Source organism: Musca autumnalis, unplaced genomic scaffold (assembly GCF_047663935.1).
Source record: "Musca autumnalis isolate F117 unplaced genomic scaffold, ASM4766393v1 scaffold_1, whole genome shotgun sequence".
NCBI lineage: Eukaryota > Metazoa > Arthropoda > Insecta > Diptera > Muscidae > Musca > Musca autumnalis.
Window position 1 is genome coordinate 333,778,457 of NW_027411644.1, and position 18,518 is coordinate 333,796,974.

The 18,518-nt window shown below is 33.8% G+C and overlaps 1 protein-coding gene across 19 annotated transcripts in view; it reads left to right on the plus strand.

Moving 5' to 3' along the window:
• CASK (peripheral plasma membrane protein CASK) overlaps nucleotides 1-18,518 on the plus strand; it is a 194,445-nt gene that overhangs the window by 77,352 nt on the left and 98,575 nt on the right. For 5 of the 19 annotated variants that reach the window (XM_073963072.1, XM_073963077.1, XM_073963075.1 and 2 more), the window contains exon 2: nucleotides 3,084-3,503. The exons of 10 other annotated variants lie outside the window; for them this stretch is intronic. In XM_073963072.1, the coding sequence (XP_073819173.1) occupies nucleotides 3,381-3,503 (123 nt within the window). In that variant the 5' untranslated portion in view covers nucleotides 3,084-3,380. Of the gene's footprint in view, nucleotides 1-2,888; nucleotides 3,504-18,518 lie in introns of all 19 variants that reach the window. 4 more of the 19 variants (XM_073963073.1, XM_073963078.1, XM_073963079.1 and 1 more) reach the window with 2 other exon arrangements.

Here is an 18,518-nt window from a genome sequence, read left to right on the forward strand (position 1 = left end):
TGTAAAAATTCTATATTATGATATTTTCTACCATCGGTAGGATAAATGCATACAACAGAAAGATGTATACAAATTATTCATTTATATATTTTTTTACAAAATTTCTTCTGCCACAGACATCACAGACAACACTGAATATACTGTTTTGGCAACATTTCAAAAAATCTCTTAGCATTCATGGTGAATACTTGTCAAACAAATTTTCTGTGCAGTTGGGGGAGTTTTGGGGCTAGGGGTGGTATATGTGGTCAAGGATTGGCTACGACAATATGCTTTGCCTTGCTGCCAATTAAGACTGAAATAATAAAAACTGTGCTTTAATCTAACCAGCATTCAGCATTTGTCAGTTTTGATTTCTCATAGACTGCATTTCGTTAAAGATTACTTAGCGTTTTTGATGTGGGCCATCATCATCCCAACACAAATGTAAATATTCAATCTGGTTGCTTGTATTATTCGCTCCATTTGTTGCAATACTTGTAATATTTGTATCGAAATGACACTGTCACAGTGATATGCACAGCTAAGGTGAATAATCCGGACTATGAATTATAGGTAATTTGGCCTGTTTTTGAGACAGAAATTAATAACGGTGAACTTATGGGCTAATTATACATTTTCAATGATTAATATACAGTAAAACAAATAGTTTGCAGTAAAATTCGGTTATAGCGAAAATCGGTTTAAGTAACTGCGTTTATAACGAACAACTTTGTTTGTTCCCATAGAATATTTCTCAATATTTGCACACACATCCAACTTCTTAAAACCACTCCGAATATAACAAACAAAAAATGTCATTTCGCGTGTAGGTTTTCTAGCATTTTACAGGATTTTCACGCATGTAGTGAAATTATTTACCGACAAAAATCGGTAAAATACAAATGCTTATATTTTCGGTAACTAACCAACATTTTTTTCTGTAAGTTAACAACCGAAAATAAGGTGTCGCTGACTCCCACGGATAGCAACAGTGTTGTCAACATTTTTTGATTTTTTTCATTCATAATTTTGCGTTTTCATTTAACCGATTGTTGTCGGTGAGTTGTAAGCTGCAATAATAATATTATAGACGAACACGTTTATAACGAACGCTGAATTAATTAATGTTCATATTAATGTTCATATTAATTGTTCGTTTATGGCAACAAATTATGTAAAAACTATACGGTTTTTTGTGTAAATCTCTTGTTATTGGTCCTCAAAACAATATTCCGTCAAAATATGCAAAATTTATTTCCGATTAATAATAAATACTGCCAAAAATATGAATTACCTACTACTTTGAGGTGACAATAAATGTATTGCAAAAATTACCAAATCTATGATTTCTTGCAGAATTACCAAAGAAATGTTTCTCATTAAGTTATCCACTTTGGACATTCATTGGAGCTTTAATCAACTTAGTTAACCCAAAATTAAGGCTCGGCATGTTCCACTCTAAGGGAACAGGTTCCCCAATTTTTAGTAAATCTTGATCCTTCGTTGGAGAATCTTTTTCGAGGTTTTTTTTTCTTAAAATGGACCCAAAAATTGTATAAGGGTTGATATCAGGATATATGCCCGAGGTAGTTATTAGTTTAGTGTTGTTCTATTACATCAGCAATTTACACAAATAAGATTAATATGTCATGATCTGGCCTTTGAAATGGTGGTAGTTGAACTTGTTTGAGCTTTCTGGACCCCTTTTACTGACTTTCAGAAAATGACTATTCAATGTTTTCTAATTATGTGGATGTCTTCCCAATCATTATTGTGTCCGTGAACCCGATTTGATTACTTTTTTGCTTGGCAAAGAATATACTACCCAAAAATTCGGTATTTCAGCTTTTTATTATATAGTAGAAACCTTGGCTTCACCTGTATTAAATTGTTTTGGACTTTAACCGCATTAGCCTAAAAACTGAGAGTATAAAAAACATAAAAATGTTCAAAAAATATGAAATAAAAATGCCGTTGAAAAACTTATTTGATCTCCATTGGAAATTTATTTATAATATAAAATGTAGTATTTTGAAACTAGAGACAACTAAATTGGTAAAAGTACAAGAGTTTTTGCTAAGATCCAGATTTACCCGTACCTTGAAACTTTCAAACCGTGCTGCACTACAAGACAGTAACAAACATAAATTACGCTTCCGGGTTGTGAAAACTATTTTTATTACTTGAAATACGATAAAGACCTTCGGAGCTAATCGCTTAACTTAGTATAAAAAATTGGTGCAAAAATTAACTTAGCCTATTTGACAAAGAAACAATTAATGGGAATTTCTTGCACGTTACTTTTGTACGCAGATTATGTATGTAACCTAGTGTATATACTTTATATGATCGCAAATAGGGTTTCGGGTAGAGAATTCACGCACCGGAAATTATCGGTATATTTCCTACGGGATTTTCCCGTGAAATCGCGAAATATATATTTACATTTATCACAAATGATATTAAATGAATAAAACCTTGTATTAAAAATAAAAACCCCGTGTTTTTCGGGAATTGGGATTTTGTGATTCTCGCAAAAGATTTTGTCGATGCTTTACGGTGGAAATCAAATAAAAAACTTATATATTTTGTGAAAAATATTGGAATTAGTTTTGTTTTCAACCAAAAAAAAAAACTACAGAATTCGTATCGGCTTAGCGAAACAGGTCATCAAATAACTTCCAGACTATGGGGAAGTAATGTAACAAATACTAGGAGTTTTGGTAGTTTTACCTTCGTTTTAATTTTATTGTCGACATATTTTATATTGCAAAATATAACGAAGCTAATGAAATATATGGGAAATTATGGATGGATTTCCTAAGTCTTTATTAGAAATGAAATCGGTCATCCGTCTATCTACGCTCCCCACTGTACATTAAAATACTACTCATCTTTGTGGTTAGTCCCCTTTAGTTAAAAGTACAAAAACAAAACACACACACATGCACAACGGATGCAAAATAAATAAACGCCAAATAAAGATTATCAAGAGAAAAACGAAAAAATAAATAACAAAAACGCTTTGGGAGACACCAATCTATCCTATCTGGCGCACTCGTGAAAGGCAGTGTGGAACTATTTGTTTCCCTTCCTTACAGTTGTCCGCCAGAAGAACATAACATCAAAATAAAGCAGCAGCAGCAGCGGCCGCTTCAGCGTTATCGTCGAAGTGAAAGGAAGCCGTAACAGTTTCCGTTTTTTTTGTGTTGTTATTGTTGACGAATGTCACTAGCGACGATGCCATCAAAAAAGGATATTAAAAAATAAAAAATAAGACGCTTTGGTTGATTTTGTGGGAATGCTTGCCTGATTTGCTCTTGTCGCAGAGCAGTGCTGTGACAGCTACGTCCGCCTTGTCATCTCTGTGCATGCGTCGACCGAGTCAGTGAAAGTGAATGGATGACGACGAAGATTGCGATACATCGTTAGAGACATTTTGTATTCAATGGATTGGCTTGGAAACAGCCGAGAAATTGCCGCCGTATATCATCCGATACTATCAGAATTTGCACGTGAAGGTAAGTCAATCTAAGCCATATTTAAATACTCGCATGGTACTTTAGTCCATACACTCGAACCACTCACCTATCAATCACTTTCTTGCAATTGGCTGTGGATATATATACATATGTATGTGGAAATATTAGTCTGGGTGGTGTCGATTGAATAAACGATTTAGTATATTTTCATTACGCTTGATCTTGACTTGTTATGCTTTGGTCGGTCACAGTGTTTTTGTGTCTCCAACTCGAAAAAACCTCATCTAAACCGGGCTAAACCGAACGTTTATCTCAGAAACTAATAAGAATTTGATATTTTTGCCTTATTAAGGCGAAGGTCATTTATAGTGATATTTAATTAATTCTCTTTCGAGTTGAGCTGTTAGACCTTGAAAAATTAGGAGTCTACCGAAGTCCCACGCATCCAACCATTACGCTACGTTTCACGGGTGGTTAAGCCGATCTTCAGGCGTATTAGGATGTTGTTATGGTGGCAAACGAAGGCAAAGCTTGGTAACTAGTATATATCGACGCCTCCAAACAATAGTATGCTAAGTCGACTTAGCATGTTTTCAAGTTCTTTACATTTTTATATTTAACGTCCTTTAACTTAAATTCTGTCAAATTTTGGTAATGATCGGTCAATCCGAACAGAAGTTATAAACAAATATTGACTTAGCATAGTACTGAAGTTCAAAAAAATGTCCACACTTTGAGAGCTTCTCCTGCAAAACTCACTTTTTAGACTTAGCATACTATTATTTGGAGGTGTCGATATATATATAGAATTTTGTTTTGCAGTCTTGAGAAATATTCTAGCCCGAAAGTAATAGAACTTACAGTGCTGCTCAAAACATTTGCAGCTGGATTGTGAATTTCACATTTTATATACATAGATCTGAGGTAATTTATGGATTTTAAATGCAAATATTGTTGTAGGTTAATTGTTTATTTGGCATTTTTTAAAGATTTAACAAATACTTTGGATTTATTGCACTTAATTTGCAAAAATATATAAAGTTCCAACTCGTATTTGGTTCTGCTCAAAACATTTGCAACTGGGACACCGAAAATGTTCTGTTTTTAATTTTCTGACCTTAAGCCGAACCAATAGAAGCAAACAAAATATTTATTTTACTTCAAACACATGTTGAAGAAAAAAAACCAAAATAACTATAACAAAAGATTTTTAAATTTTAAAACCTATTGGAAACCTGCAACTAGAATCAGTAATCGAGGGAGGGGTGTTGGTGGTATGGTGTGCGGCGTTAAGAAATGTCTAGTTGAAAAGGGAGTTAAACATGAGATCATACAAAGAGAGATTTGTGGCATAATACTTTGTGAAATTAAAACATTAAAATTTTAAATTTGCCCAGTATATCTACGTGGGACAAGCTGGATGGAGGATTTTCAAAGAATAAAAGATGGGACAGAACTAAATTATTGGTGATCATAATATACGCATTGGACAGGAACAGTTGCTTCCACGGGAAATTGTACAGAAATATGAGAGCATAAGTAAGTCAGGGAAATCAAAGGACAAAATAGTAAATTCCAGTAGGAAGAAATATATTGAATTCTGCAATGACAACGGCCTTGGTATCCTTAACGGAAGAACAGTAGGAGCATCCATCATTAGATGCTTCACTTTTGTTAACAAAAATGTTAGTTCGGTAATTGATATTTGTGCTGTTTCTTTGGATATATTAAACCTAGTTCAATCTTTCGACGTGCAATGTCAAATATGGTCAGACCACCTACCAACATCTCTAACCCTGATATATATCGTCACCATAAATGCCGGAAGACGTAACCGACAGGGAAATCGAAATTCGTTTTTTGATAGAATCTGATATATTAAGCTAAAATACATGCTCTGGCGAAATTTCAAGCTTCTACGTTTAAAAATAACGATCCTATTCAAGAAATGCCAAAAGACGTAACAGCATACTGTAATTTTCATAGAACACAAAAGGCGTAACCCACATTATTTCAAAACTAAACAGCAGTACAAACAATGTATTATTTGATATTTGCAGCAATTATAATGCCAGAGGGAGGGCTTATTGAGTTAATGTATAATTTCCACGGGGGCGGATTCGGTTAACCGGTTATTTGACCCGAAAGTCCAGGTTCAAAACCGGGTTAGACCCTGTTCTACTGAACCGATTACTACAAAATGGGTAAGGTATGAAAGCTTATGGAAATACCTATCACAGGGTGTAGTTACTTTAACAGTTTTGTCTCTTACTCGGCTTATTCCTCCATATTTGTAATTTGACTCTTAGGTGACGATATCTCAAGAATTTTTGTTTTGTCGCGTTCGCCTATTTCTTCTGTTTTCTTTGTTCATTTTTTCTTCATTGTCAAACAATCGTCAAGAAATATCGAAAAAACAGTTCTGCCATTTTTTACCTGAAGAAATTCGTCAGGTAGCCTGTGGTACAAGAGAAAGATATTTTTGCTCTCTCTCACTCTCTTAAAATGGCTTACAGTTTTACCAGTTTTTTGTGTAATGTAACGCTTTGCAGGTTAAAAATGTTAACAAATGGTAAAAATAGTAACCTCACGTAAGTAAAGGAACATAACTTATGTTAACCGGACAAAAGGAAGTGGTTATTCGGAAGGCAATGCTCGTCTCGATATTGCTTATGCTCAAAATTCTCGTCGTTCTAGTACAAAGATGTATTCTTTAAAGACGGATACGATTAGGCTGTAAGTTTGCAAAAAATGGTCTGGTCAACCAACCCATGGTTTAATAGAGATCAACTGATTGTAGTAATCAAGTAGGTCCAGAGAAAAACGCAAATGTTCTGTATTGGTTTACTTATACAAAAAGACAGGAGATCCTGCAGTCACTGCGAGCATTGGCTTTTGATCCTAGCAGTATAATCTTTTTTAAAACTGATATCAATGACGACTGCCAGATTCTACCATAGAGAAGTTCCGGAAAATTTGAGCCAGTGGATCCTCCTCAGATGTACACACAAAGGCTAAAAGTTTCAAAAAAAGAAATTTCAACACCTGCAAGACTTAAAACGCTTAATTCCAAGTGATTGTCATTACTGTTATGACAACATTCCTTATGACAATTAAAAGTTAAATTTAAACTGTTACAGATCACTTAATTTATATGAACTATATTTTGTCCATAAATTGACTTAAATACAACAATAAATATAATATTCCAGATTTAATATCTAATACAATTGAAATTATAAGTTATTATACGAGTAGTGATGGTTGGAATAAAAAGTTCACCTAATTGTGGTCGATTAAGATATCAAAGTCAGGACTGGGAATTGAACCCAACACCGTCAGATTGCTAATTTAAAGTTCGCTTAACCGCGTAGGCCAATAAACCAGTCCTAATTTGTTTATAATTTTTCATTTATACTAGTTTCTTCAAATGTTTACTCAATAAATTGTGGGTTACGTCTTTTAGCATTTCAGAAAAAATACAATACCAAAAGACGTAACCCACACAGCTTCTAACATTCTGGAAAAAAAATTAATTTTTTTCCAAAAATATATTTCTTCTCTGTCTTAAAACACGATACTAAAAATTTTCGATATTTTATAACACCGTTTTCATTTTATAACGTTTTTTGCTTCTCCTGTAAAGTTTTATTTTTGTTGGTTACGTCTTCCGGCATTTATGGTGACGATATATTCTCATAAGAAACTACTATGAAGCACCAAAAAGAAAAATATTATTAACAACAATTGTATCTCAATATGACCATTTTATACCAAAGACCGAACTTGAGTAATCTCACATCTATAATAAAAAAGTCTCATGAAATAACTAGTTATTCTAGTGGTTATATTGGTCATAGAATAACTAGCTATTCAGTGCGACATGCCCTTGTTAAAATATTGGGTTAGTAGGGGGGTTTTGTAAGTAGTTACGACGACAAAAAGTACTATAAAAACCCATTATTTTGGGAGGACTTTTTTTGAATTTAAATATCTTGGTATATTACTAGCTCCAAAATTATCCTTTTGAAAGCATATCCAAATGAAAAATGATGACGCCAAATGCTGTCTCAACGCTATATGGAAAAGGTTTATAGGAAACCTGAATATTTCACTCAACGCTAACTGGATAATGTTTCTATCAGTATGCCGTTCAATCCAAGGTTACGGGTCTCAAATTCTGGACACGATTACTTTGAAGATATCGATAAAGTGTACAGGTTTTTCATTAAACGTCTTCTTAACTTGCAGAGAACACACCTAACTACGTTCTAGCCCCAGGAACAGGATACGAACCAGGCTATATATACACGTATGGGTTGCACTTGAAATATATAGCTAAAGCACTATTTGAGTTTAAACAAGATCGATTTCCGCATATCCTCGTTATTAAAATAGTACAAAAAGTATTTCTTGGTATAAAGACTTTAAAGATCGCTTAGACTCGTACAACATTGAGAGCAGTGAAGTTAATAGGAGCAGAGAACACTGGTGCATAGCATGTTAAGCATTATTACAAGAAATTCAGAATTCTAACTATACCCAGCATATTCAAAAATAACAAGAAAGTGAAACCCGTATCTACAAATTTGTAAACCCAGAGCTGGGAGAAGCTTATTACTATAACAAATATTCCCAAAGCCAAATATCGTATATAATGAAGGTCATAGCGGGTGCGCTTGGATTAAATTGCCAAAGAACTGAACCTTACAACATCTGTTCAATCTGCAATCTTTATTGGAAAGTGTTCAATATTTATGAATATCAGGAAAAGATATTTTGATAAAGAAGTCTTAACGGAATCAGAAATAATCGATTTTTTACAAATGTAAAGAGAATGGCAGTATTTATTAGTAGTATGTCGCGTTTTTCTGTGTGTTTTGCCCTTGTTGGAAAATGTCGTAAGTCCACAAAATGTAGAAATTGGAGTACGAAAAGGTCGTAAGTCCACTGGAAAATTTATATTTTGAAAGAATACTATAGCTACGAGGGCGGTTCAGAAACTTCTTAGCCTATCAATGAAAGAGAATAGTTTTTATTTTTCAATATGGAGATTATATTGAAACTTCAATACACATAGTCCAACGCTTTTCTAGCAATTCTATCCCTTCATTAAAATAGTTTTCCTCGAGGTCTTCAAAATAGTGGTTTACAACTGTAATTGCATCTTCATTTGAGGTAAAACGCTTGCCAGCAAGAAATTTTTTTAGATTTGGGAACAAGTAAAAGTCACTGGGATCTAAATCAGGAGAATAAGGTGGGTGGTCAAGCAACTCGTTCTTTAATTCGTTGATTTTAGCCATTGTTAAAACACTCTTGTGCGCTGCGTTGTCTTGATGAAAAATTATTTTTTTGTGTTGTAAGCCAGGACGTTTTTCTCGAATTTGTACATTTAACTGATCCAAAAGGTTGCAATAGTACTCTGAATTTATTGTTTTACCCTTTTGCAGATAGTCAATATATAAAATACCTTTGAAGTCCCAAAAAACCGTTGCCATAACCTTACCAGCCGATTGAATTGTTTTTGCCTTCTTTGGGGTACTTCCTCCAGATTCAGTCCATTGTTTGGATTGTTCTTTTGTCTCTGGAGTATAGTGGTGGATCCATGTATCATTAACAGTTATGAAACGATGCTTAAAATCCATTTTATTTCGCTTAAAACGATCCAAACAAGCTTGAGAAATGTTCATTCTTATGATCGACTGTTAACAAATGCGGCACCCATCTTGCAGAATGCTTTTTCATCTGTAGTTCTTCATGCAAAATTAAATGGACTCGATCATTTGAGATGCCCATGATATTAGCAATTTCATGCACTTTCATATGAAGGAGCACTTTCACCTAACACGTTCACCATATCATTATGAATTTCCGATAAACCTTTTTTATGTAAATATTTAATGACAGCACGCATTTCTAATTTTTCCATTGTAAAAAAATTGCGGATGCGTCTTTTTGAACACCTGTTGTTGCCAGATCGAAACAAAATTTAACATGTGTTCATAACAGAGATGGAAGTTTCCAAAACAGTTAACTTTTTTCTGTTTATACCGTGTTTTTTGTGCTAGGCTAAGAAGTTTCCGAACTGCCCTCGTATTGTAGTTCAGATATAAATATGAACGTCATCTATGGTTGGGATACATTGAAAAGCCTACATTTTCGGATGATATTTGGCGTAGCCAAAGGACCGAACTTTTGCATAAAAATCTAATAATTTCTATTTTGCAACGAAAATTTATACTTGATAACTATTTTCCTTTATAAACACACTGTTTATGAAAGGTGGACTCCTGGCCTTTTCGTTGATGCCAATGTGCGTAGTATTTGAACTCATACATCGTCACAGTATGAGTTCAAATACTACGCACATTGCAAAATTTGTAAACAAATCCCAATTTTTTGATTGTTTTTGTCGTATATCTTACTTAACATTATTAACAAAATCAAGTATTCTATGTAATATGTGGTGCTTACATGTAATACGTCATTTGTGCTTTGCAAAATAAATAGGTTGATTTTTATTTATTATTGTCTTTTTAGGACGAAGGCCATTATTTATGAAAGTTTTTAATTAATTAATTGGATTAATCGAGCTAATATGGCCTAAGGAGTTTTGTATTGAAAAATGAATTCTAGCGAAATACCACACACTCAACCATTACGCTACGATCGTTTCGCCTGGTGGTTTAAGCCAGGCTCATCAGGCGTATTTGAATGCTAATGGCTAGAAGACAAAGGCTGATTTTGATTTGATAACTTCTATTTATACAAACATTTTTACAATTTTGTAATTATGAAGTATTTATGGAAGTCTTTTTCTTTATCAAGTCACCCTAGTGTCTTGTCTAGGAATCATTTTCTCAATACATACACATATACAATCGAAGGGGGGTTTCCTTCATGAATTGTAATGCCTTCAGTTTTTGAAGTTTTGGATATCATGTCGACTAGTTTTGTTGATATGATACATTGGCATCATGTCGACTAGTTTGTTGATATGATACATTGGCAGTGGCTTAGAACGCTGAGATCTCGACAACATTGTCTGTTTGTTGGAGAGAACCCAGGTTCAAACCTCAGCCGGGGCAGCCGGGCTCTGCTGTGAAGATTTTTATTTATTATTGTCTTTTTAGGACGAAGGCCATTATTTATGAAAGTTTTTAATTAATTAAGGTTGATGTTTCCGCTGAGTATATAGGCATTTGCAAAGCAGTTCGTCATAATCTCCAGTCTTATAGTCATACATTTGTATGTATTTGGATCATAAATTTTTTAAGCTTTTAATAAAGTTCAACTTTTTAAAACTATTCGTTCTGGTCGATGATGCAAAAGTGACGGATCTGTGTGGTTTTACATACCAAGTTGAGATCAATTGTTTGAACTGAACTTTTCGGATGAGTGGAAGAGTTTACTTCAAAAAATTAATACATAATGGAGCAACTGTATTGGAGTTCTCACCCACATATATATTTGGCACTTCCGTTATTTAACCGGTACTTTAATTTGCATCAATGCAAATGTCAAAAGGTCTTTTCCATATATGTTGTAAGCTATTTTACCGATATATGACCTGCATAAATTAAATTATACACCAAACGTTAAATTCGCCTATTTTTAACACCAATGACCATTTTCATCCGCCATGTATTATCCGGTCATCTTCAATTATTAGAAAATTAGTTATTTTCACCCAAACGTTTGGGTCTATTAAAACTGCTAATTATTATCTGATCATCATGATAAATTGCAAGCTTCTTCTTTGTCTAAAACTAAAACATTTCCTAATGTTGCCAGCCGATCGGACTATTATTGCGACCTACGGGACAGCTACAAAATCGGATAACAATTTTGTTTTTGGTCCATTTTACCGCATATGATCGTCACCAGCAACTACAAGGAGAAAAAAACGCCTCTCTAACATATGTCCAAAACATATTTTGCAGCAAACATATATTTGTTTACAATCAGTCCCAAACATAACATATGTTTGGGTCCTGCAAACAAATATATGTTTGGGTGCAAACAAATTATATGTTTGGGTGGAAACAAATACAAACCCAAAAGCCACAAAAAAACAAACACATGCACCAGCGGGCGCTTTCTGAGAGCAAGGGAGCGTAAATTTCCATGTGAAACACATTGAAATGTATGCTTACTTGCTCTCAGTAAGCGCTCACTGGCTATCTCTAACATATACACACATTTATAAATGGTTGTTTGTTGTTTATTGAAAGGCATAGAAAAAAAGCAAAAGCACAACAGACACATAGGTACATAAAATATTCCAAAGAAATACATAACAGACTTTAATAAAAGATAAACTGAATGAAATAATTTATAAAAAGTCACACTTTTAAAGAGAAAAATTATATAGAAACATCGTTGAACGCTTCACCTTAGTTGTAAAATAAAAAAACACATTTTCCTCAATGTTGAAATCATCAGCGGGAAATCGGCATCTGGAATCAAGTGATTATATAATGTAATAAATAGGTACCTACATCCATATTTCAAATATACATATGCATATGAAAAATGTATTGATGTAGTTACCAATATTAAATACGATTTCTTCCTTGTTCAATAAAATATTTCCATTCACCTTTTTGATTCAATTATAAAATGTTTTGAGCATTTAATTTACTAAAAATCACAATTTCTTTAAAAAAAGACAAATCACTCATTTATTCAATCACTATACCGTCTTTAATCAACGATTGTATTCAAAAAAACTGAAGAAAAAAAGAACAACATAATTAATACCATTTTTTTCATCTTCGCTTGCTGCGTTGGTTAACAACAACAAAGCATGAAACACGCGTATTTTACCACATATACACCGCCAACGCTTCCGCGTCTCCTATTACACCATACACACAGCTCTTAATTATAAAACAGCATTCCGCAGCCGCGAGAGCCCTGTTGTTACTCTCTTTAACAAAAATGCTCTCTCCACCCATAAAAAATATGTTCTAAAATAAAAAATATATTGGTACATCAAACAAATCAAATTGAAATATGTTTGTTTGGATCCAAACATATTTCTAACATATATTTTTCTGTGTGTAGGTGCCCCTTAGAGCGAAGAGGAGAAGCCCCAGCAGTGTTCGAATGTCTACACCATTTCCATTATTATTATTATTTATATTCCAAACATTTCAAAAAAGAATGTTCTTGATTGATAAATCCCAGTTCGATGTAGGTGAGAATGATTTAAAACTACTGCCCAAAGAAGAAGTTGAGAATATCGAACAAGAACTGCAACGAAAACTAATGCAATGTCAGCCAAAGACGACTAGAAAGAGCTCTTACAGTTGGCATTGACATATTATGGCCATCTTGACGGGAAAGATGTGGGCTTCAGATGTCCAGATCCAGTACATCTGAGGCCAAAAGCTATTTATTACCTGAAATGCAAGTCTTCCGTGACCAGTTTAAGCGGACTGAGGCCGTAGAAGCACTTTGTGTTTTCATCGTTCGAGTCTACTGTAAAGCCCGCTTTAATGCCCCAGAGATTCTTTAGCTAGTTAGGAAGAACGCGTAACCGATTATTGGAACGTGAGCATCCTATGTCCCGTCCACAAGAAAGGAAAGAAGACTGTGTGCTCCAATTGCAGTGGCATAAATTAGCTTCATATTGCATATAATATACAGTCCTATTTGAACGCATCGGAGTTAGGAAAATTTTCTCATTCCCACATTTTCGTATTCTGAATAAAGTTTTGTGGTAGTTTTCTCCCTTTCCCCTCATTCTGAATTAAGTTCGAATTGGCAATTTGTTCCCATGGGAAAAAGTATGCATTCTCTATCTAGAATTGTGGGAGAATTGGTGTCTTTTTGTGGGAACAATCTCGCCAGCAAACAGTGTGGGAGTTTGACAAAAAGTTTCAAGAAATGTCATATTTTTGTGAAAAGTAGGTGGAGATATTGCTTTCAAGACATCTACATGACAAAATTATTGCAAATATTTATCTGGTCTGTTCCAGTACTGCAAGAATCTACTAATTTTTACAATTTTTTTTTCGATTATCGTAGTAAAAAATAAAAATGAGTTTGCTTAATAAAAACATACAAAATGCAAGAATTTACAATTTCTTACTGCGATAACAAACTTTCCTTTATGTCATCGACAAAAAAGTAAAAATTAGTAGATTATTCCAGTACTGGAACAGACTATATAATATACACGCAGAGAAAAAAAAAATATGTTTGATCCAACAATATTCCAAGAGCAAAATATGTATTGTTAACATATTGTTGGATTCCTTATGTAGTATTGTGAATCCAACAATCGTTTTTGTTAAATCCAAAAATAGTTTGTGTCAACTGAACAATATTTCTCTCTTTTCTTCGAAAATTTGTTTCTCTTCTCTCGCTATTCGATGCCGTGTTGAAAAAACAATTTTGGTGAGTTGTGGTGTTTATATGACATGCTGCCTTTATCTTTTTTTTGTGTGTATGTATACCAACAATGAGACTCTTGTTTTTATTTGTTTCTGTTTTGTTTCATTATTCTTCTTTATTTCATTCTTCTTTCGTTTTCATGTTTGTTATGGTGTTTAATTATTCCTTATGTTGTGGTGGCTGCTTGTGGCTTTTTGTTTGTCTTTGTTGTCAGCTAAAGTAGCAGACCATGTATTGCGTTCATCAATGCTCGTAATATTATACGCGATATTTATATCAAAGTTGTGTGGAAAGTGTATATGAGAAGTATATACACTCAAATCAAAAAATTTAGTATCTGGTTTTCAGGGCTGACAATATGTTTTGTAAAAAAATTAGATTATGATTGTTCCTACAATCGGTATTGTTAACGATTTTTTACAATATTGCGGAAATTCGAAAGTTGTTTTTGTTTTTTATGTTCGGGACAAAAGATGGTATTTTTGGATTTGGATTACAATGTTTGTACAAAACAAACACATTTTTGGAACCAAAATAGATTTTTTTGTTTCAACAAAACCGAAAAATATTTTTTTTCTCTGCGTGTATACAATCTTTACAACTTCTATTCATTTTCGTAATATAACCTTAGAGTTTTTATCAGATGACTATCTTTCTATTGAAAATCTATTAGTATCCTCAACAACTACGACAACTATCGCACAAACGTACATACGTTCATATATGCCAAATTATTGTTTTGATTGTAAAAAATGTTGGGTTGGCCTTTCTTTTGATTTAAAGGTATAAATTTTTGTTTCCAAAATAATTTGTAAAAGCTGATGGTTTTGTTTTTCATAATACCGATTAGGCCTAAAAAATATTTCAAAAATATGTAATAATCGAGAAAAAATATAAGATGTTTTTTTTTAATTTTTTTTTTTTTTTTAATATGCAAAATACGAGGTCTAGCGATCATTAGGAATAAATAAAACTAGCGATATAATCATTAAACCCCTAACTCAAATTATTCCAAATGGACATCAACATACAATTTTTAAATTCGTTACAAAATTAAAAAGTTCCTATTATTTTATACACAAAAAGTATGTTTGCCTAACAATTAAAAAATGCTTACATCAATTCGCACATTTTGAAGAAAATGCGCTTATTATCAACACCACACAATGTTTGTCTCCATTCACTTAAAAAAATCCATAAATTAATGCACGGTTGTTGAATTAGGTTACTTACCAAATTCAAAAACCGTGAATTCAATGCAAATATGCATTTTGTATTATAAAACAAAATTACAGCCCCCAAAAGTATGCTATAATAATTTGGTGAAACTAATTTCGAATTTCGAAATTTGTTCTCCCATTTTTTGCTGCTCCCAAGTCGTTGAGAATATGGAAAGCGTGGGAATGGGAAATGTTGCTCAATGTTCAGAATAGGGCTGATAATATATTGTAGTATAGTGCGAACGACTAAATCCTATGGTCAATGGCATAATTGGGCCAAATTAGTGCGGCTTTAGACCTGACACCATTGACCAGATATTTACCTTGAGGCAAATCCTGGAAAAGACCCAAGAAATGACGATGGAAACCTACCTTTTTGTCGATTATAAAGCAACATTCGACTGCTCTATAAGTTCATACACCATGTCTGATTCCCACAAAATCATTCGGCTTTGTAAGATGACATTAACTGGTAGCCGGTCCTCCGTTAAAATAGGGAAGAATATCTCCGAACAGTTCATTACCAAAAGAGGTTTCAGACGAGGAGACAGCCTGTCATGTGATCTCTTCAACATTGCCACACAAATTTAATTTGTCTCACATGTGACAACTCAATGTTGCATTAATGAAGACAGTCATTTTCTTGCCGATTTGTCCCGAACATTTTTGTGAACATAATCATTACTTATATGTAGTTTTGCTGGGATATTTTGTAAACATGGTACATACATATGTACATGCCTATTACCATCTATATTTTGTACATTCTTTATGTCGGACTTTTTCTCATCAGCAATTACTGATGAGCAAGCACAGTACAATGTGGGTCTTTTGTGTCGTTATTCATACTTAATATCGCATTTCATTTAAATATGAATACTCACTCACTTGTTGTCAGGCTGACTGCCCCTTTGAATAGATCGTCGGGGTGATTTTGTATGTTAGCAAATACATACATTAGAGTAGGTACGCTCAAAATAATATGAGGGATTGCTGTGGTAAGAGTATCATAATTACTCTCCGATTGAGCATAAAATTTAAAAATGTTGTTTCTAATAGATTTTCTTTATTTGTTTAATATGGTCAGATAAGGGAAGCAATCTTAATACTCGTAAATAAAAATCAAATGTCGTTCGTGGATATTTGTATCAGTTGAGAACGGTTGGACTGATTTGGATATAATTTTTTTTTTTGTAAATGTTCGTCATAACCCAATATGGCTTTTTATGGAAAGGAAATTTGACCATTGTATAGTTTATGAATTTCGGAAGATGTAGAGTACCTTCCCCGCGCCTTTTTTTAAACGCTATATGTATATGCCAAACTTCGGATTATATCGGTTTCTCCATTAATTTTGCGAGACAATGGGGTTATGTATCCGAATCTACGTACATATTAGGAGCCAAAAAACCGGACCACACCAACCTTTTTAAGTATATTATATATTGAAAACTGATGACAAGATATAACTCTTCTCAATACATTATTTTTCCAAAACTACTGAACCTAATTTCATGAAATTTTCAAAAAAAGGTTCAAGAATGTCCCGTGGTAAAAACTGCTATATATTTGTTGATAAATTTGGAGCCTATTGTTTTATAATCGCTATATTTACTAAACTGTTGAATGCATCGGCTTGCAAATTAATTTTCGAGACAACAGTGGTTCGCCTCCGATCAAATTGTCTTTCTTCGTGCCTGAAGTCCCACGGCCACTTTTGAAGTATATTACACCTCGAATACTGACATTTTGTAGAATGGTACATGTGGGTATGCTTTTGTTCATTATTGCATTAGATGCTAATGATCTAATGAATAAAATGCCTCATTGTGCCTCATTGTTAACTACTACTTCGTTCTTGTTTGAATGTTTTTCGGCTCGACCAGTGCTGAAAATGACCCATATAGAATGGTTCCAATACAGTTATTATTCCATTTGTGGAATGATTCATTTTTACTTACATATTTAATTTTCTTAGGTGACTCTGACTGCGCAAAGAATATTTGTCACATAAACCGAACCAAGGATAGATTTCCACATTCCCCGATCTCTTGCAATATCTACCCCGTTTGCAGGGATATCTTCGATATTATGTTTCACACGACCTTCCCATCGAAGTCTTGACCTACCAGCTTTTGTTTCCTCAAGTCTCTCGTAAAAATATATTTGTTTTGTTTCTCTCTTGTCTTCGTTCGGGGATAGGCGCGGATGAGTCTGATGTTGAAGGATTTCGCTTTATGGAAAAAACTATTTTAGCCTCCGGCTATCTATAAATTCACAGCTACATATGCTAGTTCGCGAATTTCACTGTGTGTATTTAGAATTCGTACAATACATATGTTGATTTGCATGGTCCTTAAAAGGTTTGCGGGGTCGTCAACATTGAGAGGATTTGTTTTTTCTTTGCTTTTTCATGGTTCTAAAAAGAGTCCAAGACCTAAAATTTTGAAATTAGCTTTGAATCCTTAATTTTGAAAAAATCACCATGTGATCATAAATGTGTCTACCAAATTGTAAGAAAGTCTAAAGACTAAAAGCTGACGAGGGCAGATCAAAATTAACAATAAACGCCAGGACCCGCCTACAGAAACTTTTTTCACAATAATGGAAAAATCACAATATCTTTCATAATGTTTTCTGGACGGCTATATGTTATGGTATTTTTGATAATTACACTGTGCTACAAAAGTTGACTAACAAATATTAAAGCGTTCTGATGCAAAAATTCTATCGTGCTGGGGTCCATGGATGACGAAAATACCTTTGGTTCTTTTGGGTCACTTCGTTTTTTTGTTTTATAACGTTAAATGTAGCGAATAACGGGGGGCATAACTTCTATTTTTCACAACGGATTTCTACTGGTTTTCTTTTCCTTTAAAGGGGAAAATAATTCGAACAAGCCATTAAGTTTTGAAATCGGTTAACAAATGGCTAAGTTATAGCGGTTGAAGTGCGTAAAAATCGCATCAAAAAACGGGAAAATAATATTCCTTGTGCTCCAGGCTGCTTAGAAGTGTAGTAGTAAAATCGGTTGAAAAGTAGATAAATTATGCAATTTTTTGTGTCGTTACTTTTTGGTTTTTTTACGCAAGTTGGTCTCTCCGTCCGTCTTTGGTAATTACTCTAGCCTCCACAAAAATTGAGATAGGAAGCTGAAACTTTGGATAAATGGATCTTTTGTTTTTGGGCAAGCCCAGTTCGAAGATGGACTATATCGGTCCACATTTCGAAATAGCCCCCCATATAACTGTACCGCCCGATTTCAGGCATTTTGACGATGTTAGATACATTTTCGGACCGAATTAGCTATAGTTTGGCATTTAGGGTTCGAAGTGGTCACTGCTTCTCATTCAGATTCTAGCAAACTATGGGAATGTTGTTTGTACTCGTACCTGATGCACTCGTTGTTTCCCCAGAAATATGTACAACG